Source organism: Penicillium waksmanii (assembly GCF_028829765.1).
Source record: "Penicillium waksmanii strain IBT 27052 chromosome Unknown utg000005l:1.0-5232799.0:1.0-5237142.0, whole genome shotgun sequence".
NCBI lineage: Eukaryota > Fungi > Ascomycota > Eurotiomycetes > Eurotiales > Aspergillaceae > Penicillium > Penicillium waksmanii.
In genome coordinates this window covers 3,435,024-3,457,571 of record NW_026643252.1, presented here as the reverse complement: position 1 = coordinate 3,457,571, position 22,548 = coordinate 3,435,024, and the positions used below count along the sequence as shown (strand labels likewise).

Here is a 22,548-nt window from a genome sequence, read left to right as displayed (position 1 = left end):
ATAGGGAAACAACCATCTTATCCAAGTCATTTCGTGATATAGCATCTGGTTGCCCTTTGCTTCGGAGACTTGAAATTGGGGAAGATTGCGAGTCGTGTGCTGGATTCAACGACGAACTGATAGCAGCAATTGCACCACAATGGAACTCGCTGGCTGTGCTTTGCCTGCCATTTGTCAGTGAACTGTCTCCCAGGTCTTTAGCCTGCCTATCTCGCCACTGCCCTCGCCTCCAAGAACTTCGAATTATATACGGTTTCGAACTAATTGATGAGCCGGACCCCTCTAGCGGCTTAGTGCATTTCCCTCATCTAGAAATCCTTCACATCGGTTCGCCACCACCTGGAAACATTTGCCAACGAGATCCCATAACTGCTGCCAATGCAATGGTTGAACTCATCGATCGTCGGTACCCTGCTCTGAAAAGATTCGTTTGCGAGGATTTGCACTTGCATCGGACTTGTCACATATTCTACGAAATCATTGACCAGCATTTGGCCGCTACTCGACCTCCTTTTCTCCATCATTGGGAATACCCCGGGTCCCCAATTTCGATGAAGTTGATTTTAGAGATTGTTGGATATTAATCTTTAAGCACGGCCCCGGTGCGGAGAACGCCTATCTCATCTGGAAACGACAGGAAACGGCAGGAAACGGCAGGGACCCACAGTGAAGGATGCTAATTGGACAATATCTTTGCTATTTGGACTACAGTGGCGCCGCAAAAGTTTGATACCCCTTATTGCCCACCAATTATTGACCGCCTTCTTGGGGGCGTGCTGCGAGACGGAAGCAGGAATGTAGTCCATTTAGCAAATGATATGGTCTTCCTAACATATATCCCCCACTGGAGACCCACTAAAACATTTCCGATTGCGGAACAACCTCGTGGAATGATGTAATGTCGCTCTTCGATCGCATCCAATTCCTCGTTTTCCACATGTCTTCGCTTTTACATTTAGCACTCACAAGATCGCATCCACCACCATGGTAGGTAGTATGATCGCCAGGTCAGGTTTACGGCTGCGCCTTCTCGCGGTGTTTTCCTGTCTTGCGTTCTGCGCCCTCGTCTACCAATTTCTCAATTTACAGAGCACCTCGATTATCTCAGAGCAGACCTTCTTTGTGCAAAGTACACCGAAGGAGAGTCATCCCATCGATGCCTTAATCCAGACAGCAGACACCTATTTTCAGCGCCTACTGAAAGAAGAACCCCCCCAATCTCGCATCCGCCACAGAACGATACCGAGCACGCCGTGGTCGCCATCCTCCCCCAGGGTTTGCGGAATGGTTTGAATTTGCCAAATCGAAAAACGCACTAGTCCTCGAGGAGTTTTTCGACCAAATCTATCATGATCTCACTCCATTCTGGGCCTTGGATCCACAAGAGTTGCGACGACAAGCTCGAAGTATTTCCACTCGCATTGTGGTCCGCGGGCATGTCGCAAAGATGGTAACCGATCAGCCACGCAGCTGGATGGATTCTTGGATGGAGTTGGTCCAAACATTGGAGACTCGACTTCCCGATATCGATATGCCAATCAATGTCATGGATGAGAGCCGGGTTATTGTCCCCTTCGAGACAATAAGCGAGTACGTGGAAAAGGAACGATCAACCCGTCACATCACAAACCCGAAAAGTGCTGTGTCCGAATACATGACTCTTCCTGACTCGGATGAGGAAGAGACACCACCGTTCGATCCTGGATTTTCAAGGCCCGGAGAAGGAGGATATTGGGAGATGGCTCGTGCTGGCTGTCCTCCAAGAAGTCCTGCGCGGAACAGCCACGTCGAGCACATCAACTTCAGTAGTGTTCCCTGGGAATTTGAAAATTTCGACAGAATGTCCTACCATGGATATGTGATGAATTACACCCTTGCTAAGGACCCCTGTGTGCGCCCAGAGCTTCAAGCTTTGCACGGAACCTTCCTGGAGCCAATCTCCGTATCCACCTCCCAGAAGCTGCTCCCACTTTTTGGAGGATCAAAACTTCCTGTCAACAATGAAATTCTTCTACCCCCAGCAATGTACTGGGCAAAAATTGAGCATTATTCCGGCGGGGAAGACTATCACGGCGGTTCCTGGGGATCAAAGCAAGATACAGTGGTGTGGCGTGGTTCTGCGACTGGAGGCCGGGCTCGGGAATCCAATTGGTCGGGATTCCAGAGACACCGATTTATGTCCATGATGAACGCCACATCAGTCCGACAGGCCGAGGAGACCGATGGCTCCGGTATCAACTTCAAGCTCCCAGACTATGACAAGTACTCTCTGGCCAAGGGAATCGTCCCTGATATTCTTGAGGAGCACAGTGACACGGGTTTTGTGCACCTGGTCTGCTTTCCGTATATCGAAGCTGACCCGAAATGCTCTTACACCGATCCATACTACGAAATTATGCCGGGACTTTCGATGAAAGACATGTACAAATCCAAGTATTTGCCTGATCTTGATGGAAATTCTTTCAGTGGTCGTTTCCGAGGCTTTATGCTATCTACCTCTCTGCCAATCAAAGCAACCATCTACAATGAGTGGCATGACTCGCGGTTGATCCCTTGGGTACATTTTGTCCCTATGGATACCACTTACCTGGATATCTACGGAATCATGGCGTACTTCCTTGGTGGTCATGATGATGTGGCGCGCAAGATTGCTCTTGCTGGAAAAGCGTGGAGTGAGAAGGTCCTCCGAAGAGAAGACATGCAGATCTACACCTACCGACTACTGTTGGAATACGCTCGAATTTGCGATGATCGGAGGGAATGGCTTGGGTTTGTCGATGATATACGATCCTCTTGACTACTATCATGATCATGAGCTCACTAATACATGGAGTTATGAAATCTTCGCTAAGGGCCATATAGATCCTCCAGGGGCGGAGGGGCGTTTAACTATCTGTATATAATAACTATTTATTTGCTAGGGGACAAACATTCAACTAGGGCCTCAAAAGAACTTGAATATTAGAATGCGAGCACATGTCATAGTATCAGTTTGAATAGCAGATGAATTACCACTATCTCTCCTGTGGTCTTGGCTGATCCATTTATTTTTGATACTATACCTAGGTACCATCGGATTTATCAATCGCACCATTTTATGACCAATTAGGTACAATCCTTATTAAATCGAGAGCCCCGCAAAAACAAATACCGCCAGATAAAGAATATAAAAGTATAGCATGCAGTCTTTTAACGCTTCGCATAACAACATTGGCACCGATAACTAGTATTATTCCCCACGACGCTCCCAACGAACAGTGGATGGCTGCATTGGCCGAGAAAAGAGTGACTTCACAGAAAGGTTAGTTCGACAGAACCGCAAGAGAGCAGGAAATACGAGAAAGAGAAAGCAAACATACCGAATAATCCGTCTCGGGAACACCCTCTCTGTCCTCGGGGTTATAGAAGCGAAAGTTACGCACCATCGTGGCAACAATAACAGTCAAATTCAGATACGCAAATTTCTCCCCAATGCACCTGTGACGACCAGCACCAAAGGGAAGATAAGGGCTTTTAGTACCCTTCGACACAACGCCGTATCCGTAGTCAATGGTCTCGCCATCATCTTCGGCCTCAACTCGCGATTCCCATCGGTGCGGGTCCCAGGTCATTGCGTTACGGAAGTGGTTATTATCACGGGTGGTGACGCCAGGCGAGGCGAGAAGGGTGTGGCTAGTAGGCACGACGTATCTGGTCCCGGGGACTGGGAGGGGATTCTTGACCTTGCGCATGAGGGTGTGGATGGAGTTATGGATACGCAAGGTCTCCTTGATGACGTTCTGGTGGAGGGGTAGTTTGTCCATATCCTTGTAGCTCAGTGCAGGGAACTCGGAACCAAAGGCATTGACCTGTTCACGGTATAGCTTTTCCGTCATTTCAGGCTGCGAGGCGAGTCGAAGGAAGATCCAGCAACTGATTGATGATGACTGGTGCTGGCCGGCCATGAGGAGGGTTATCATCATGTGGGCTATTTCCTTGTCTGGGATTGGGGTGCCGTCGCGGTAGACGCTGCGCATTAGGTTCCAGATCATGTCTTGGGATTGGTCTTCCTCGGACGTAGTGGAATCCCGGCGGGCTTGGATGATTTCGAGATAGATTTCGCGCATGCGGGCATGGGCAAAGTCTCGCTTTCGGTTATGAGGGAGAGGGGCCCAGGGGAGCATGAAGTTGATCGGGTTGAAGCCTAGGTCTCAGGTCGTGGTAAAGACTGGCGAACTCGGCAGTCAATTTGGTGCGGACTTCGTCACCTTGCAAGGTACGGCCAGCTGTGAAGATGGTGATTTCGGCCATCGCGGCACTCAGATCGACAATGCCTGTCTTGCCTTTGAATTTGCCGGAGGTCTTGATGTATTGGTTGACTTCTTCTTCGATCAGAGGGACGTAGGATTCGAGGGCGGCTTGGCTGAGTCCAAATTTGATGAACTAGATTGATAGTGAGTTAGCTTTATGGTCAATCATATGTCATTCAGGATAGATGTTATGTATACCTTCTTCTGCTCCATTAGCTTGGAGTTGGGGCAATCGTATACAACGTCGGTGCCGAAGACAGGAGTAGTCAACTTGCCATAGACCTCCTCGGCGTTGACATCCTTCAATTTTCCGTTCAGGATGAACTCATTGCCTTCGATGCCGAGATACACGGTAGTCTTCTTGCCCAGGAGTATGAAGGTGAAGATTTCACCGTACTGTTCTCATCTATCAGTGACACGTCCAAGGAACCGAAATATCAGGATGTTCATTCACGCGCACCTTTTCACGACAGGAGAAGAAAAACTTATAAGGATCCATGCCATAGGCAATGGTACTTCCCACAAGGGGAAACCAGTGGAAGACAACTGGAGGTTCATTGCGGTTGTACAGGAATAGCTGATTGAACACGTTCAGAGCCACCGAAATAAAGGCAATCCCAACTACGTAGCAGGAGATGCGGGCAATTTGGCCAACGACCAAAGGAGCAAGAACCTCCATGATGTTTTTGAAAGAGTCTAGGCGACAACAAAGCGAGTTCGAATGAGAATATGTATACAGTCTTGCCAGGACAAATCAGCAGGGGGTGATTAGCCATTACTCAGCTTAGGGTTAGATTGTCACGCCATGGGCGATCGCCCGGAAGACGGGGATGCCGGGGTCACCGGGTGCCATGGCTCAGGCCAAGTAAAATGTTGCAATTACAATTAGCGCATGCCCTAGAGGAAAAACAAATATGTCCATGATTGATATTTAACGCTTTCAAAAACAAAACAAAAGAGTAAAGGAGAGAGAACCGCCAGAGAAATGTCAACGCCCGGGGAATTGCAAGCAAAAAGGTCATCAACGTAAAGAATAGGTTGTGGTGGCGATTATCCAGACGTAGCCACTTCTCGACTCTCCCACATGCGACGGATCATCATATCGGTTTGGTTGACTCGCGGATAGTCTTCGGTATCTTGCTCTCCGGTCAGGCCATGCACAGCCTCGTCCGATGTAGAAAGAATTCGGTGGGAGGGGTGAAAGGATTTGGCTGCCTGCATAGCGTCGGTGGACTCGCTCTGAGTGGCCGGATCTTCCGAGGTGGAGGATTGTGGGTCACGAAGCTGCGACTTCGATTCTGAACTAGACCCAAGCCGACTGGGGCGTTTACCAGTCTGAAGAAGGGGTAACGAGGGGGCCGACTTGATAGGTTTGCCAAGGGCAGATGCCTTGGATGCACGAGCGATGGAACGCAGTCGGTTGAAGCTATCACCCGTGGGTGATTGGAATCGTCGTACTGCTGTCAGCTCCAAAGCTACCTTCTCATATGCTTTGCGAGTTTGTCGCGATTCATTGTCATGACCAATAGCCCCAGTGCGAGCCCCGCCGTTGATGCCTCTGCTGACATCAAAGGTAACAGTACCAGGGCGTACTTGGTTTGCTGCCATGTCCATGGCAGTAGATGACGTAGCTTTGGCCACTCCATGGTTGTCGGGGGAGAGTCATTCAGGGTAGCTGTGCGCTGGAGCCATAGCTTCTGTTGAGTCCGTGAAGGCAAGTCGACACCGAGGGGCCGAGCTGGAGATGCTGCTGCTTTTGCAGCGCCGCGGTTTGGAGATGGGGGTGTTTGTGGGTGGTAGTGAGGGAGGAATGAGGAGGGGGTGTTCGGGTCGGAATCAGTTCGCGATGATGCTTGGTTGGCGGTCTTATTGCTAACAATAAATCTGGAAACGCCGCCCTCCATCGAGGATGAAGTTGCGTGGGGCTGGCTACCAGGTGTCATGGCCAGCCCAGGGTTGGATGTAGAGAATGTCCGTCGAGTTTTATCTTGGGCCAGGTTCACGGAGGCACTGCGCGACGCGGGATCCTTGGTCGACGGCTTGGCCATCGCTGAGATTGAAGACATAGCTGGTGGTGCTTTCGCAGAGTGGGTGGGACTCAACAAACGGTTCGCGATATCGCCCTGGTCGGCGGACTGGTCAAGTTCCTGGGAATCGTCCTCCCGCTCGTCCGCGTCTTCGTCTTCGTCCTCGTCTTCTTCGTCTGGATCGGACTGGTCGCGGACAAATTTGTTTGTGATCGATTCTGGGAGACTGGTAGCGCGAGATATTTGCGGATACGGTCGCTTCACAAAAGTAAGGGGATCGACGAGGACTTGGTTGTTGTTCTCGAGGCTGGGGTTAGAGGGCGCGACCGAGTTGCGCCTTGTACTTTCGGGTGATTGCGTGGTGTCTTCCCACTCAGCGTCGTCGTTAAGATCATCGCCCAACTCAAATCCAACCGACTTCTTCTTGCCAGCGCTCAATAGCGGGCGGTCGGCTACAAGAGCTTTCTTACTCACAGTCCCACCAAAGTTGTTGTGTCTTAGAACGGGGGTCGAGTTATTTCTTTTCATCGAGTTCTTCGGGTGATCTTCCAGCGCGCCGTCCCAACGTACATGTCCCTTGTCCTTGGGGCTACCCACAGGAGTCGCCGGGGCAGACTTCTTGCGATGGTGGTTTCGAGCGGTTGCCTCGGGGGCAAGTTGAAAGAGCTTCAGTTTGCTCAGGTTCTTCCCAAGCGAGGGGTTTCGATGATGATTGCGGTGACCACCCACAACATGTGCGCGATGTGACTTATGGTGTACAGGGTGTAGGAGGGCCTTGTTGGTGTGCGACTCGGACAAGTCGCTGGTGGTATTCGCCCGCGTGACTACTGCATGCGAGGAGACCGCTCGACGAGCGAGACCGGGGCGCTTGACGGGGAGGAGGTGTTGTTTGGCATGGCGGCAAAGATCCCAAAAAGGCGGCGGGTAATCAACGATGTACACTGGACGTCGAAAGGGGATTGGCCGGGGCAATGAGGAGGTACCACCGCAGATGGACGTGCAGGCGAAAAAGCAATGAAGCCTCAATAATGAAACGCAGGGGGGGGGAGGATATTACACCGCCCCGATGGAATCCATGTGTGCAACAATGAGTAAGTGACGGCAAGTCAGGTTGAATGGGGGTAGAAGATGGAGGATGGAGACGGAAGAAGCCCCGTCGAAGTTGGAGGTTGGCGGGTTGAGGTTGAGGGCCGAGGACGATCTCGCCGCTCGCGGACCGGAGGGGGGGCAGCGCGGGTATTATTTCCAACGTCCGGTTGGACGAGGACGAGAGTTTCTACCTTACAAAAAGTGGAGAACACTTGGGGTTGCTTTCCAAAGCTACAAATTCCATTGTGATTTAGATATGTACAATTTGCAAGAAAAATAGGCCTCAGGTATCATCAGGTAAAAGCGAAATAATCAAAGACATGCGGAACAATGGAAACGCCCGAACCAAAAAAAATGCTATAGTTCAATCAAGCTCTCCTCCACCCGTGCGGGTTGCTGCGTCTGGTTTACTTCCGAATATTGTCCCGGTTGGCCCGTCGGTACCTGCGGGTATGCAGATGCAGACGGCACCGTGCTGGCCTGCTGTGGCTGATAATAGTAGGACTGAGGTGGATGTCCGCTTGGTTGTTGGTGAGTAGCCGGTGGCACGGTGGAATATGTAGGTGTTTGGATTTGCTCGGGGGAGTGTGGCCCTGGCGCATTAGGCTGGTATTGTGAATCTCGCCGCAGTACAGGTGAGGGTTGGTACGGAGTCTCGGATAGTTGGGGTTCCTGGTCAGGTTGCGACGCATAGTACTGTGCCGGTCCGCCATAGCCACCTGCAACGACATCATTGTTCGGGGGTGCATTGGGCGGAGGAGACCCCAAGGACGGATAAGGGTTTTGGCCCCAGGCGGATTCACCTCCAGGGGCCGCATATTGTGAGTGTGGCGGATACGACGGACTTGCGACACCCGCAGGAGGTGCTTCATATCCACTCAGATTCGTCTGCTGTGGTGGTGCATATGCTGGCCCGGCTGGACCAGCGGCATCTGCCGCGTTGCCATAATAAAAGTTTTCCGCTCCGGATTTGCCATTTGGAACCTGAGAGGGCAAGCCAGTCATGTTGGGATACGGCGCCGCACTGGGCACGGCTCCATAACCGAGGTTTTGCTGGGAATATGCACTGGAAAGGCGTTCCTCCAGCATTCGATCATAATACCGAACGACGGTGGATAATTTCGAATGGAGGTCAAGCAATGTGTCATGTTTGCTCATCGTCTCTCCATAGCTTCGAGCTAGCTTGGGCCGAAGGGCTCCAATGCTATCGTAAAGTTCCTGGATTTGAGGCTCGCGAAGAATAGTACCCCGGGGTTGATGCTGCAGTCGATCGACAAGTGTTGAAAAAAGATGGATGTTTTCAGTTTCTACGACACTAAGTTCGTAGGGATTTTGAGCAGCCGGCTTTGGGGTGCTTGACGAGTCGCGTGAGGCAGAACTTGGCTGTGGAGTGTTCTTCAACGCTGCGGCGTGGTTCTGCTTGTGTTGCTCCATGTCTTGGAGAGACGCTTCGATCGCCGCCTTGAGATCGGCATCCTCCTCATCGACATCGCTAGGTCCTGGAGCCGCGGCCTCGGTCACAGCTGCGGTCGTGGTCGTCGGCTGGGGGGGCGTTGCCGGTCTGTGGCACATATCCCGAGGGTCCTCTTCCTTCTGCTTCTTCCAGGCTCATTTGCAGCGCTCGACGGAGGTCGTCATCGAAGCTGGTATCTGCTTTAGCACCGCGAGGCTCCATGGAACTGGACTTGGTGATGGAGTTATTCTTATATGCCGATCGGTCTGATAAACCTACTGGGGCGAAAGATTTTGACGTGAGTTTCGTATAGCATCCGTCATCGACTCGCACGGGTTCTAGAATTCCGAGATGAGGTAGGGGAATGGTCTTGCTGGAGCACTGGGCGTCGAAGACATTTCCACAGTTTCTGCAATGGTGCTTTCGGTTCATAAAGCTGAATGCTGTGCGGCATCGCATACAAACATCCGAGTCGATCCACTCGGGTGGCTGGTTATCATAGCAATTAGTTTCAAGTCTTCCGGTCATAGACTAAGAAAGTCCAGACTTACTGCATTGCTTTCCAACATACTCCCACTCAATTCGGTCTTGGGTGGAAAATGGAATCCCTCATTCTGTAATTTGCGATATGTTTCCCCCACATACATCAAGTCCATTCGGCCCTGGGCGGCCATGGCCCAGTCTTGTATAAGCTCCAAGGCCTTTCGTTGGACGTCTGAGTTCAGAGGTGCGCCTTCGGCCTTCATCAACGACACCAAATTGTCCATAAACTCGCGGGATGCGATCTCAGCGAGGAAGTGGGTTCCTCCATTCTTGACACAAGTATCCGTCAACTACTCGCGAGATGATTTATTAGATTCAGTCCAAACCAAAGTTCAAGAATTCATCAAATCAAGACAACGAACCTTCAATGTCGCGAGCTGAATATTGGGGTTCCGGTTCTCTAAGCGACGCTTCAAGGATCTCATGGCGTCTTTAGGCTGCACACTTTTGGATCGCACCATATCGGATATTTCCAAATTCAGTGCGATATCTTCCCTAGAGATTGGTCAGTTCGATTCCATGCTCAATGATGGCCAGCAGCTCATGGGCAACCGTCAGGCAGAAGGCAGAAGGCAGAAGGAATGAAAGCACCGATAACCACGTACAGGGAGGAAGCGGTCGCCCGCTCGATCTGCTCATCGAGGGGCGACGCTGAAGAAAACCAGCCTGCCATATTGGGAGGGGATTGTAGGGAGATCTGTAGATCTGGAGGGATGAATAATGAATGATGAATGTTGATGAGGGGAGCTCTCTGGGTGACATTGACTAAGCTTCTAAGCTTGCTGCGTCATCGGCGGTGAGCGACGCTTCTATTATTACAGTGGCGCTCCGCTCTCCGCTCTCCGTTATGTATTGCGCCCTTCCCCAGACTCGTGGTGTGCCTGGTGTTCCTCCCTTCCCGTTCTTTGCGAGACTTTGCCTATCACACACATACAGGGTTGAGACACTACCGTTCTTTTCTCCCCCCCCCGCCTTTTCAACTAAATATGCGCTGAAACCTTTTGCTGTCCTCGCTGTTTCGATCATGCCCACCGATGCGGCGGCCCTCCCCTCTCCACCGGACATACCACCGTGGAAGGGCGGCACCCGTCCTTACTCGGTGGGGGGCAACATACATTCCAAAGGCCAGGTCACCAGACCAGGCTCTGGCTCCTATCAGAATGGTAATGGTAATGGTAGCCCGGTGACCCGACCGATATTTCCAAATATCAAAGACCTCCAGGACCAAGCTGCTTTGTTGAACGTTAATGAAACCACTCCGGTAAGTATGGGGAACGCGAATGCCCGCGGCGGGGACAACTGCTCACCTGATCCACAGCTCGAGGTCCTCCTTGGAACCGCCGCCGAAGCAATCGATCTCGCCAAGAAACTTGCAGACTCCCAACCTGACCAGGCTTACGTCCAATATTTGCGTGCCTCCGAAATAACCGTGAATACCATCCCCCACCATCCGGATTATCGATCAACTACTCTCCCACACCCTGGATGGTCCAAGGAATTTGCCGCTCTGATGATGGTACGTCAGCATCGGAATTCACAAGTCCTCTATATATCTACCGGAGCTGACATGAATTAGGCGGTGCGAACGAAGCAGGCGACGATGGATACGATTAAACAGGAAATCCTCGAGGACAATATCCGCACCAATGTACAACCCGCCGGAACATTTACGATGACCTCTCCCGGCCAGAACGACTCGACCGCTCCCCGAGGTCGCGAGAATCGCAATTCCGGGACCAATTCGATGCGGATGCCGAGCCCGACACAGTTCCAGTCCCAGCCAATCCCAGATTCTCAGACACGAGTAAAGAGAAATTCGGTTCCCGCCGAGGACCTGTTGGCGCAGCGCTTTGCGAAACTTAGAGCATCTCAATCTCACGACAATGGGCCAGACTCCAATGTGCAGCCTACTCATCCTTCTTCGGGGCCTGCAGGCCAGGCTTCCGCATACACCGCATACTCTTCCAATACCCCCCCAGTCAAACTACAGTGCTTCTCAAGGCCCGCCGACTCGCCGTCCACTGGGCCCTCGGAGTATGGGATCGTCAAATCATGTCCCGACTGTGCCTCCCAAGCTTCCTCTCGCAACGTCCCTCCCACGTGCCCCCGACCCCGCCTACAGTCCGATCTACACGGTTCCCTCGCAACCTCCGCCTAACCCCCCCGCGAACCTCCACCGAGAGCACACGTTCAATCACTCAGCGATACTCACATTTCGGCAATTCTCCTCGCGGGAGTCCCAGTCGCGGGTTCGACGACAGCCCCTACCGATCTCGAACGCCCAACGGCGTTCATTCTGCTCGCGAAACACGGAGCAATTCTCCCGATTTGCCCTATACCACTGCTATAACGGCGCAAAGTCTCCTGGAATATCTTCGCACTTTCAATGTGTTGCTGGTCGATGTCCGCTCTCGGGACCAGTTCGACAATGGCCACGTTTATGCCAAGTCAATTATATGTATTGAACCTGTCTCTTTGAAAGAGAATGTCTCGGCGGAGGAGCTCGAGGACCGACTCGTCGTGTCTCCGGAATACGAATTGTCTCTGTTCGAACGGCGGAATGAATTCGACCTGATTGTTTATTACGATCAAAATACCACCTCGGTCAGTTATCTTGCAGGCCCGCCTGCTGGGACGTCGGCGCCACACCTGCGAGCTCTCCATGACACACTATATGAATTCAATGAATACAAACCACTTAAGGCAGGGCGTCCCCCGGCGCTTCTTCTGGGTGGTTTAGATGCGTGGATTGATATCCTCGGACAGCAATCTCTGGCCACGTCCTCAACAGCCGCTGTGATGGGATCGATTCAGAACAAGCGACCCATTTCCAGGCCTGGTCGTCCACTGGGACGGGTGCCCACGATGGCCAGTGCCAATTCCAGCTTGGAGGTTCGCAAGAGGAGACTCCGCGAGTTCACACCGTTGAATTCGGAGGAATTATCGGCGTGGATGGAAAGGTCCAAGAACGAGGAGATCGACACAAGCCATTATCTTGAGGAGGAACCGCTCACGGAGGAACCGCAAGAGGAGTCTATGGCAGAAGAACCCGCCCCATTTGTGCACAATTATGAAGATTTTCTTCGTCGATTCCCGGAACCACACCATGTGCAGCAATCCATGACTCGCCCTGAATCGAAGCCGGCTCCTCCGATGCAAAGTTTCCCAGCTCCCATCCCATCAACGCCCTCGAGGCCCCCTCCTGCGGTCCCACGTCCTAGCTATAGTGGGGTGTCAGAAGGACGGCAGATTCAACCTCATTTGGAAAGACAAAATTCGGCGACACGCACCGCTTTATATATGTCAAACTCGCTTCTCCGTCGCCTCAAATTGCCACGAACTGGCCTAACCAATTTTGGTGTGACCTGTTATATGAATTCCACGATTCAATGTCTCAGTGCGACATCCATCATGAGCAAATTCTTCATCGATAATCGGTTCCGAGGCTATGTACAGAAGAATTGGAAGGGGTCGCAAGGTGTGATGCCGGGACTATATGCCAATCTTATTCGGTCGCTGTGGAAAGATGACGTGGAGGTCATCATGCCAAGTTCGTTCAGAAACTTCTGTGGCCGATTGAACCGGGAATGGGCGATTGATCGTCAACAAGACGCGAAGGAGTTTTTCGATTTTGTGGTGGACTGTCTTCACGAGGATCTCAATGTCAATTGGCAGCGTACCCCACTACGACCTTTGACCTTCCCGGAGGAGATGCAGCGAGAGCGCATGCCCGTTCAAAAGGTCTCTCGGATTGAATGGGATCGATATTGTCATCGGGAGGAGTCCTTCATCTCATCGTTGTTTGCCGGACAGCACGCTAGTCGCCTCCGCTGCACGACCTGTCGTCAGACATCGACCACATATGAAGCGTTCTACAGTATCAGCGTGGAAATCCCACCCACGGGTAGTGCAGATATATACCAATGTCTCCGCAGCTACTGCAAGGAGGAGATGCTGAGCGGCGACGAGGTTTGGAAATGTCCACACTGCAAGTGCAAGCGTATGGCGACCAAGCAGATCTTCATTACGCGGGCACCGCAGATCTTAGTGGTCCATTTCAAACGCTTTTCGGCCTCGAAGACGCAAAGCGCCCGTAAAATCCACACTCCGATCGAATTTCCTCTTCACGGCTTACGAATGGATGAGTTCTTGATCTCCCATGGAGCTTCGGCGCCTCCACCGGATATGGGAGTGCCACCACCGATGGGCGCGACGGACCCTCCGTTCAGCTACGATGCATTTGGGGTGCTACGTCATATTGGATCGTCGATGGGCAGTGGACACTACATTTCACTGGTGCGGGATGCGGAGCGACACTGTTGGCGGCGATTCGACGATGAGCGGGCGGGCGACTTCAACCCGCGCGATCTCCGGGCCCGCGACCGGCTGCAGAATGAGCAAGCATATATTGTGTTTTATGAGCGAGTCCCAGCGAAATGAGCGAGTCCCACATTACGTGGTGTTTTGTTTGCTTTTTATTTTCTTCTTTTTCTCTCTCTCTTCATGGCCAGGTTACTCCTTGCATATGAGTGTCTTCTTGTTTTGTTTTGAATTTTTCTTTTCTTTTCTTTTCTTGCATGTCACGATAGTCACGAATTGGATAGAACGAGCGCTAGGCCAGTGAGGGGTCGGGGTATATACCATACACATTCAGATTCACAATTTTTGCATTAACTTCCGCAGGGATGGTACAATGTATACAGTTGGGCAGAGTCAGCAATTCAGCAATTCTATGTTCCGCCCTCCAGACCGATTGCACTACCCGCGGCGAGCAATACCCGAGGGCTCGGGTAATGGCTACGGCCACCATCCTCGGTATGGTCAAGTATGGTCAAGTATGGTCAAGTACGGTCAAGACTTGGCCAGAACGGATCTGACGATTGTCCCCGCTCTCATTGGGCTGTCGCTGTGGTGCATCTCCCGAGGGATGTGCCTTTGCCTGTGGCATTACTCGTACCATATTACCCCAGGTTGACATTCTGGGTATACCCAATTCACTTGGCCTCGTTGGTCATATGTTGTGATTATTATTGCTTCGTAGCGAAAGCCTCACCGAGTTTTTCTCTCTCTCCTAACTCTCTGTGTAACTGCACCCTTACCATATGCGCCGAGGCTCGAATAAGCAGCCGCTGATTCGCCCAATGGCAATTGCACGGGGGTGTGTCGATCTCTCGCCAGAGAGTCACCAGTACATACTGCAGTGGCAGGCCAATGTAGAACTGATAGCAAACTTGAAGGACATGTTAATCTCCGTACCGGTAATACCAAACCCCCCCCCCTCAATTGATCGGGTGGCAGCCACGGCACCCAAGATGTATAGCCTAGAGGGTAGCCAATACTAAATAATCCTCAGGCCCACCGCGCGGAGAGACCGCCCTGGCGCACGCCCCGTCAACTTTGCGATCTGCCTTTCCCTTCCATTTCTTTTCTTTGCACATACAGTCCTTTTGCTTCCATTAGCCCGTCTTCTTCGTCCTGTGAGTCCGAGTCCCTCTCTCCCAATACCTCTCAAATAGCAACATCACCTGTCCCCGGAACCTGCCTGGCCGCCCTCCTTATCGCTGTCTTGCCTTCTCCGACTCCTCGTGTGTCGGAGACCCGTTGGGATTTCTGCACCGAACCTGGACCCTTTTCCCCCCCTCTGCAGATCTGGCCCTTCAATCCTGTCCACCAGGCTAATTTCCTGCCTCTCCGGCGGCTCATCCAGATCTTCATCCATCATCATGTCTGAGTCCAAGGAATTCACCCTCCAGGAGGTCACCGGCCACAACACCAAGAAGGACCTCTACATGGTCATCCACGACAAGGTCTACGACTGCACCAGCTTCGTCGATGAGCACCCGTACGTCAAATGCCTCTACAGTCCCCTCCCACTCCATTTTCCTCTATATTCCGCCTCCGTTTGAGTCGGGTCTATAGACCCGATCGGCTGGGCTATATACCCCTATCGAAGAATAGCGAACCGTTCCAGCCTCTCCTCCCCTCTCTCTGACTCAGACGAGTCGTACGGGGAGTCATATTGCAACTTCTCCTGCACAATTATAATCTGGAACCAGGCTAACATTCCCGGTATAGCGGTGGTGAGGAAGTTCTCCTGGACGTCGGCGGCCAAGATGGAACCGAGGCCTTCGAGGATGTCGGCCACTCCGATGAGGCGCGCGAGATTCTCGACGGTCTGCTTGTCGGCAACGTGAAGCGCATGGTATGTCCCGGCTTTAGTTCCCCTGCTGTCTGTTTATATCCATCTTTGAATTATCGCTAACTCCCTCCAGCCCGGTGATCCCGCGCCCAAGTCACACGGCGCCACCTCGAGCTCATCGGCCACCACCGCCAGCTCCGGTGGCTTCGGTGTCGGTCTCTACGCCATCATCCTCATCGGTGGTGCCATTGCCTACGGTGCTTACAACTACCTTGAGGCCCAGAAGGCCCAACAGTAAAGTGGGGTAATCCGCCGTGCCGATGTTTGTGAGATTCCACTATCAAAACGATAGATGGGGTATGTGATGAGGGGTTGGGAAATGGGTCAAACACATGTGGAGGAACTAAATTGGGGGGGGAAACACGCTTTGGAAGGTGCTGGAATGATCCTCCGTGAGGGGAAGACGAAAAGAGCAAAGAACTGCTGCGGGGGAGAGCAGAGGAGATTGACCGCAAAGCCTTTGCAGCGAGATATCATTTTACTCATGTCTTTTTGGGGGTTTTTACTTTTTTTTTTCTGTTTAATTATTGGCTGTCTGCTTTTTTTTTTCTTTGTGATCATTTCATTGCCAGATGGTATATCCCAGGCCCTTTTTTTCGCTCCTCCCTGCCTACTGATATATTGGGAGCCTTATGTGCTATGTGCTATGCCTCATTTCCTTTCTCCGCTCTTTGCTCCTGTTCGGTGCTCACTGGCATCTCTTGACCATGTCAGGCTATTGACTTTGGGTGGAGAGTTTGACGAACAGAGGAAAGCTCGGCGGCCACTACCTTGCAGGGCGGAATCTTTTGCTCCTTCGGGCCAACTTTTGCCGCGGTGGGGGCCTTCGTGTGCGGAGATGATGGTCATCTTTCTGTTTCTACGCATATATTAATAGACCGATATCTGATTGTGGATTGCCATTGCCATTGCCAATTGTCCGTTCTAGAAGGGAATGGACTCCCGCCATGTTTCGGCTCTGACAGCGCCGACGCGGAATTCGCCATCCGCCATCCGCCTCGCCGTAGTGATGGAACGGCGGCGGGGAACATTCCCCGCAATGGCATAGTATGCGGTTTGTACCTAGGGTAGTGCCCATGTGATGTGCGATTGCGACATGATCGTCTAGTACTAACCAATTCAATGAAAAGGCTGAATCAGATAACCACTTGAACTTCAAGTTGTACTTATCCTAACCTGGGTATTCCATTTTGTTTCGACATACTGTCCTAGAATACATTGATCGATCTATGACCCAAAACTCCATAAAGTGCACTCAGACAAAACCTACACATGGTATCTCTATTTCCACCCATTAGGTCCAGCCCATTCACCCTTAACCATGGAGTTATAGTAAACCCAAGGGAAAAAGTCCTTCTTGAGGTAATAGAACGAGCGACGCGGAACAGCTTGGTCAATACCAAACCAATTACCAAAAGTCTCCTTCGGCTCACCACCATACTTGAACTCGGCAAGGAGAACCTTTCCATACTCCGTCAACAGCGGGCAAGAAGTATACCCATCATAAACAGCATCGGCCTTCTTGCCCTCCATACTCTGCAACAAGTTCCGCACCACAACAGGCGCCTGCGCAGTAACCGCAGCCGCAGTCTTGGAAGTAGGCAAACTGGACGCATCACCCGCCGACCAAACATTGGCAAACTTCTTATGCTGAGCCGTCCCATCATCAACATCCACAAACCCACCCTCATTAGCGAGAGCGCTATTCTTCACAAAAGCAGGCGACCCCATCTTCGGCACAACGTGCAGCAAATCAAACTTTTTAGAAACCTGCGCCTGACCATCCGGCCGGGCAAATGTCGCCGTGTTCCCATCAATGCTGACAAGGTCGTGCTGGAATAGCGCATTCACGCCGCGCTCCTGTTGCATCGCCGTGAGCGCCTTGTTATACTTCGGCACTCCGAACATCACCGGCATACCGGTTGCGAAGTCGATATTAATTGCGGAGCTGGACGGATTGGCCGGGTCATACAGACCAGCGCGCTTCCAGTGGTCCAGGGCCAACCACATGATCTTTTGCGGGGCGCCGGCACACTTAATCGCGCCGGCGGGTTGTGTGAAGATAGCATTTCCCTTTTCGAGTTTCTGGATGGTGCCGAAGACCTTGCTAACGCTGTCGTAGCCGTAGATGGAGGAGACGGGGGCGGAGGGATCGGCCAGGGCTTCAGGGAGACCCTTAATGCTGCCATAGTTGATGGTGAGACCAGGGGCGACGATCAATTGGTCGTAGTTGACTTTGTTGCCATTGGCGAAAGTGACGGTGTTTTGTTCCGGGGCGAAGGAAGCGACGCCGTCGTTGTAGAATTTGAGCTTGGAGTCGATTAGCTCCTTCATCGGTCGGCGGAGTTCTTCCTTTGTCTTGAGGCCGCCGCCGACAAGCGTCCAGCCTGGCTGGTAGTGGTGGAACTCGGCCGGGTCGACGATTGCGATGTCATCTTGGTTGAACTTGCCCGATTGCAGGAGCTGGTGACTGATTGATAGACCGGCGGTACCGGCGCCGACGACGACGACTTTGTGATTGCGGGCAGCGGCAGCGGGGGCGGCGGTTGCGAAGCTGCGGATGCTTGGCACGGCCTGAGTGGCGCGTGTGACGCGGCGGAACATGATTATTAGGATTGTCTTTTGAAGGTGAGAAGGGAGGTATGAGGCAGTTCTGGGGAATTAGGGAGAAGGGGAAGAGATGCGGTTCAAAAAAAAAAAAAAAAAAAAAAGGGGAATGGAATGACGCGAGATGCATTCGTCTCGGCCGTGATCGACGGAAACTTTACATGTTTTACCGGTTACAATGCCTTACCGGGGATCCACCATCTCACCATATCTCACTAGAGACAGGGCCAGGGTCATGGCCTGATCATACTAGTACTACGGAGTACAGAGTGGAATATTTAGGATCTGGTCTGGCTTAGATGTCTCCGGGCGGAGACATTCCATTCGCCGAGTTAATCGGCGATCAAAGGGATAGAGCCCGAGTTATTAATCTTCAACTTGAAGTTTAACCTCAACCTCACATCTAGTAGACACCGAGATCACGCCAACCACATCATACCTCCTACATCCATCCACACATAAATTGATATCTTGATCCTTTCCTACGGCTCGACTTCACGATGAAGGTCAACCACTCTCTACTGGCTCCCTTTAAGTCAACGATAGGACGCATACAATTCAGACCAATTGCAACCATCTCTTCAGTGGCCAGCCGGCAGGTCTCAACACACTCGAAGAGTTCACTATCCAGCACGAGCCTAGTGCCGCAGAGACTCCGGGCTCAGACTCATATCCACATGTCTCCACCCCGCAATTTCCAGGGCCTGGATCAAGTACGCCCAAACAGCACGAGCTCTGCGTCAACCAAAGAACCAACCATCCACAACATCTTTGAACCCGTAACGGGGACATGGCAATATATCGTGGCAGATCCATCCGCAAAATCCGCCATCATAATCGACCCGGTCTTGAACTATGAGCCAGCCACTCAGGCCATTACTACGACAGCGGCCGATGAGTTACTCGCGTTAGTCAAAGGAAAAGGCTATCAGATTGAGAGAATCCTCGAGACACACGCTCACGCAGATCATCTCACTGCATCTGCATATCTCCAGCACCAACTCAACCAAACCCAAGGGTTCAAGCCGTCGATAGGAATCGGCAAGCGCATCGCGCAGGTTCAGAATCTCTTCGGTCTGCGATACCACATCGGCAAAGAGGAATACGAGCAAGTCTTCGACCACCTTTTCGATGACGATGAGAGTTTCACCATTGGCGGGCTCACAGCTACCGCTCTACATCTTCCGGGTCATACCCCGGATCACCTTGGCTATCAAATCGGAGGTATGTAGTCCAAACTAAACACCCGTTCCGCCATCACTCATCGCTACTGGTCGTCTGACATATCTCTATCCCAGAAAACATTTTCTGCGGCGACTCCCTCTTTCACATAGATATCGGCACAGCACGTTGCGACTTCCCAGGCGGCGACGCGAAGAATCTCTACAGCTCCGCTCGCAGGCTACTAGAATTCGACGAAAGTGTCAAAATCTGGCCGGGGCACGACTACCCCCGCCCGACCGGGACCCTGTGGCATTTATGAGTGTCGGTGAGCACAAACGGTTGAATCGACATATCAAAGATTCCATCTCCAAGGAGCAATTTGTCGCGATGCGGACGGAGCGTGATGCTAGTTTGAATGAGCCTAGGCTTCTCCATCAATCGCTGCAGGTTAATATTCGTGGTGGACGACTTCCTGCGCCGACGGATGCTGGACAGCGATTTCTTCATTTGCCGTTGAAATTGAATGGGTTGGAGTGGTAGTGCATAGTCTGTTGTTGCTCTGTTGTCTTCGTTGGAAATCAGAGTTGAGATGTTGCACACACTACAAGACTTTGACCAAGTTCATCTGTATACTTAAAAAGTTTTAATAAATTGTATATAATATCTTTCACAGAACATGACTCCAATGTAATACTATAAGTATATCAAATGCCCGTGTGTATTGCTGTTAGCATATACTCAGTAACGATACAGTACTCTTCCGTATAGTCGGCGATGGCGCAATCCTCTCTCGCCCGAGAAGCCATTTCTCGCCCGAGCAGGATTCTCTCGTCCGAATGAATAGTCGACGGTCGAACGAGATGCCTCAAGGGCTTCAAGAACGAGTCAACTGCCTCGTGGGATGTAGGGAAAGGTGTTTAGGGTCACCTGAAATATTTTGACGGTTCCATTTTATCCAAGATCAAGGGCGAGAGTCTGGGGTAACCTAAGGTATAGTGCAGCGTTGCGGGTCGCGGGGGACCAATCGGAGGGCGGCATCTACCGTGCATAAGTCCGGGCGCAGTGGAAGTGTCTGGGGATTGGGTTTGTTTGTGGTGTTGCATATGAAATGTTGAAATCGGATAAGATGAGCTTCTGAGAATGTTACGCTTCATTCGAGAACTATTCGTTCGGCGAATGGCATCAATGCGAGTATGCGAGTATACGAGTACCTATGTGAAGAATTCGATTATGGCCGAGTATACTGTACGGGTACCGGCAACGGCAACAAACGCAGTCTCCACGTGGATCCTCAGCCCTGCGGCGATTGAAACGCCTCCATCCCAATCCATCTTCAAGAAAATTCCCCAAGACATTCCTCAGGTCCGGTCCTCGCGGCCTCACAGACACTCATTTTATCATCTGCAAAAGATGGCCTCATTCCTCCGCCGTCTTATTCCCTCGCGGGTCGCAAACTCAGGCTCCCAACAGCGCGACCACCACGCCAACGAGCGCACTTTTCTCTCATGGACCCGAGCAGGTCTTGGCTTCGGCCTCATGGCTCTCGCGCTAGACCGCCTAGAGGCCGTCGACCACCTCCTCCACAAGCAACTCGCGCTTGCGGGAAAGGAGCCACAGACCGCAGCGACCGTGAAGCGTGGGGAAAGTCCTGAGATTCTCGTTTTGCTGAAGGAACATGTCACCGCGTCGAGAATTTGTCAGTCTTTGGGTGCTTGGTGTTTGGGATATGGATTTTTCCGCTATTGGTCTATACGCCGATATTTAATGGTCGGTCAGTTTGTGCCTGCTATCTGGGGGCCGGTTTTTATGGCGGTGGGTAGTTTTGGGACGCTGGTGACCTTGGGAACGCAGATTAAGCTCAAGGTTCCTCCGGAGCATTGATGGGATCATTTTCTACTAGATTTGGATTTTTTGTGCCTTTTTTAGACTTTTGTATATATACCACTGCTAGATCTTACTATAGAGACTCGGAAATAGAGGGAAGGACTGATGGAATGGTGTTTGGATATTGAAATGAAGCTACTAGACTATTAAACAGGGAATATCATATGCACACGCCAGTGCCAGTGGTTATACACATCCAACTTCAAGTTGAATATAAGTTCGATCAACGCAAATGGACTCGGACGGCACTTGAATAATGTCGCCCTGGTTCATCCGGCTGGCACTACTTCCATTGTCCTTTCCACTGCCCAGCATTCTCAACCCCCTTGGCGACCTGCTTCGTTCCATCCTCCAGTCCACTTCCAGCATTTCCAATCGCATCGCCAACAGGTCGTCCAGCACTTCCCGTCGCACTGTTGATCGTATCGCCGACACCTCTCGTCGCAGCGCCTGTGACTCCGCCCACAGTGCGGGTCACGCCGCCAACGGTGTTTCCAAGGGTGGATGTCACCCACTTGGCAGCGCCTGTTGCGCCTTCGTCTTGGGAGCCAATCGTCATGGTGAAGGTTGGTTGACTTTTTGGATAGGTGGGTATCACTTGAGGTTGATCGGGGAAAACAAGAATATGGTTTCAGAATTCGATGCGCGAATGTGTACTTGAATGATATAATGGTTTGAATAGTTATGTTGTGGAGTGAAGTTCTCAGTTCAAATGTGTTGGTTTTAAGGCTAGTATTCCACCTATGATGTCATTGTTTACGCAGGTCCATGATGACTGTGGCTGTACACAGGGTTGCCATATGAAGCACTCGCCTTCGCCATTGTGCCCGTAAATGATATGATTGCCCCATTCCCTCAAATACATGTGACATACTCGTACGTACAACGAGTTCGAAATGACGTAGCGGAAGCTATATCTAAATCTACACGCCAAGTATCCTTGTAGGCCCGGAGCGTGGCTTTTGTCCAGTAAAGGGGATCCCAAGAGTTTCGGTTATGTTGTAGGCCTACTACAATAACCGTGGTATCTGAAATAGATGTCTCAAAAACATTTATGAGGGTAATCTAATAATGATCTCTAGAGTCTACAGTATACTTCGTACGTCGGACACCGGGCGGGTATGTTTGGATCTCTTCCGCTATTCTTTATGTATGCGCCTGAATCCGAGGCCTTTTCTTTCATATAATGGCATCAGGCCATTTTTTCGATTCGGGACTTGCACAAGGATGACTCGAGGTGGGTCGCGAGGGGGGCCTTCAACTTCGGAGGGGGGGGGGACTTAGATTAGCTAA

General features: G+C 51.6%; 10 protein-coding genes across 10 annotated transcripts; 5 read left to right on the top strand and 5 right to left on the bottom strand.

Annotated features, from left to right (window-relative positions):
• Nucleotides 1–984: 984 nt before the first annotated feature.
• Nucleotides 985–2,797, top strand: N7481_006202 (Lipopolysaccharide-modifying protein; the record flags this gene model as incomplete). The annotated part of the gene is made up of 2 exons (XM_057265421.1): nucleotides 985–1,129; nucleotides 1,236–2,797. The coding sequence occupies 2 exons, from the start codon at nucleotides 985–987 to the stop codon at nucleotides 2,795–2,797; spliced, it is 1,707 nt and encodes a 568-aa protein (XP_057123141.1).
• A 432-nt stretch (nucleotides 2,798–3,229) lies between these two features.
• On the bottom strand, nucleotides 3,230–4,968 carry N7481_006201 (cytochrome P450; the record flags this gene model as incomplete). Its single annotated transcript, XM_057265420.1, has 5 exons — nucleotides 3,230–3,289; nucleotides 3,360–4,183; nucleotides 4,260–4,422; nucleotides 4,488–4,685; nucleotides 4,750–4,968. 5 exons carry the CDS (start codon nucleotides 4,966–4,968, stop codon nucleotides 3,230–3,232), a joined length of 1,464 nt encoding a protein of 487 aa, XP_057123140.1.
• A 371-nt stretch (nucleotides 4,969–5,339) lies between these two features.
• Nucleotides 5,340–7,649, bottom strand: N7481_006200 (uncharacterized protein; the record flags this gene model as incomplete). The annotated part of the gene is made up of 3 exons (XM_057265419.1): nucleotides 5,340–5,920; nucleotides 6,016–7,257; nucleotides 7,616–7,649. 3 exons carry the CDS (start codon nucleotides 7,647–7,649, stop codon nucleotides 5,340–5,342), a joined length of 1,857 nt encoding a protein of 618 aa, XP_057123139.1.
• Nucleotides 7,650–7,762: 113 nt separating this feature from the next.
• Nucleotides 7,763–10,074, bottom strand: vps27 (ESCRT-0 subunit protein VPS27; the record flags this gene model as incomplete). Its single annotated transcript, XM_057265418.1, has 5 exons — nucleotides 7,763–8,947; nucleotides 8,976–9,347; nucleotides 9,410–9,691; nucleotides 9,764–9,896; nucleotides 10,007–10,074. 5 exons carry the CDS (start codon nucleotides 10,072–10,074, stop codon nucleotides 7,763–7,765), a joined length of 2,040 nt encoding a protein of 679 aa, XP_057123138.1.
• Nucleotides 10,075–10,425: 351 nt separating this feature from the next.
• On the top strand, nucleotides 10,426–13,841 carry N7481_006198 (putative ubiquitin C-terminal hydrolase; the record flags this gene model as incomplete). The annotated part of the gene is made up of 4 exons (XM_057265417.1): nucleotides 10,426–10,662; nucleotides 10,720–10,917; nucleotides 10,978–11,435; nucleotides 11,477–13,841. The coding sequence occupies 4 exons, from the start codon at nucleotides 10,426–10,428 to the stop codon at nucleotides 13,839–13,841; spliced, it is 3,258 nt and encodes a 1,085-aa protein (XP_057123137.1).
• A 1,283-nt stretch (nucleotides 13,842–15,124) lies between these two features.
• N7481_006197 (cytochrome b5-like heme/steroid binding domain-containing protein) lies at nucleotides 15,125–15,838 on the top strand (the record flags this gene model as incomplete). Its single annotated transcript, XM_057265416.1, has 3 exons — nucleotides 15,125–15,243; nucleotides 15,477–15,603; nucleotides 15,674–15,838. The coding sequence occupies 3 exons, from the start codon at nucleotides 15,125–15,127 to the stop codon at nucleotides 15,836–15,838; spliced, it is 411 nt and encodes a 136-aa protein (XP_057123136.1).
• Nucleotides 15,839–16,881: 1,043 nt separating this feature from the next.
• On the bottom strand, nucleotides 16,882–18,204 carry N7481_006196 (NAD(P)/FAD-dependent oxidoreductase; the record flags this gene model as incomplete). The annotated part of the gene is made up of 1 exon (XM_057265415.1): nucleotides 16,882–18,204. One exon carries the CDS (start codon nucleotides 18,202–18,204, stop codon nucleotides 16,882–16,884), a length of 1,323 nt encoding a protein of 440 aa, XP_057123135.1.
• Nucleotides 18,205–18,884: 680 nt separating this feature from the next.
• On the top strand, nucleotides 18,885–19,911 carry N7481_006195 (metallo-beta-lactamase domain protein; the record flags this gene model as incomplete). Its single annotated transcript, XM_057265414.1, has 2 exons — nucleotides 18,885–19,435; nucleotides 19,506–19,911. 2 exons carry the CDS (start codon nucleotides 18,885–18,887, stop codon nucleotides 19,909–19,911), a joined length of 957 nt encoding a protein of 318 aa, XP_057123134.1.
• Nucleotides 19,912–20,547: 636 nt separating this feature from the next.
• Nucleotides 20,548–21,252, top strand: N7481_006194 (YidH family protein; the record flags this gene model as incomplete). Its single annotated transcript, XM_057265413.1, has 1 exon — nucleotides 20,548–21,252. One exon carries the CDS (start codon nucleotides 20,548–20,550, stop codon nucleotides 21,250–21,252), a length of 705 nt encoding a protein of 234 aa, XP_057123133.1.
• A 286-nt stretch (nucleotides 21,253–21,538) lies between these two features.
• Nucleotides 21,539–21,814, bottom strand: N7481_006193 (uncharacterized protein; the record flags this gene model as incomplete). Its single annotated transcript, XM_057265412.1, has 1 exon — nucleotides 21,539–21,814. The coding sequence occupies one exon, from the start codon at nucleotides 21,812–21,814 to the stop codon at nucleotides 21,539–21,541; it is 276 nt and encodes a 91-aa protein (XP_057123132.1).
• Between the last annotated feature and the right edge of the window lie 734 nt (nucleotides 21,815–22,548).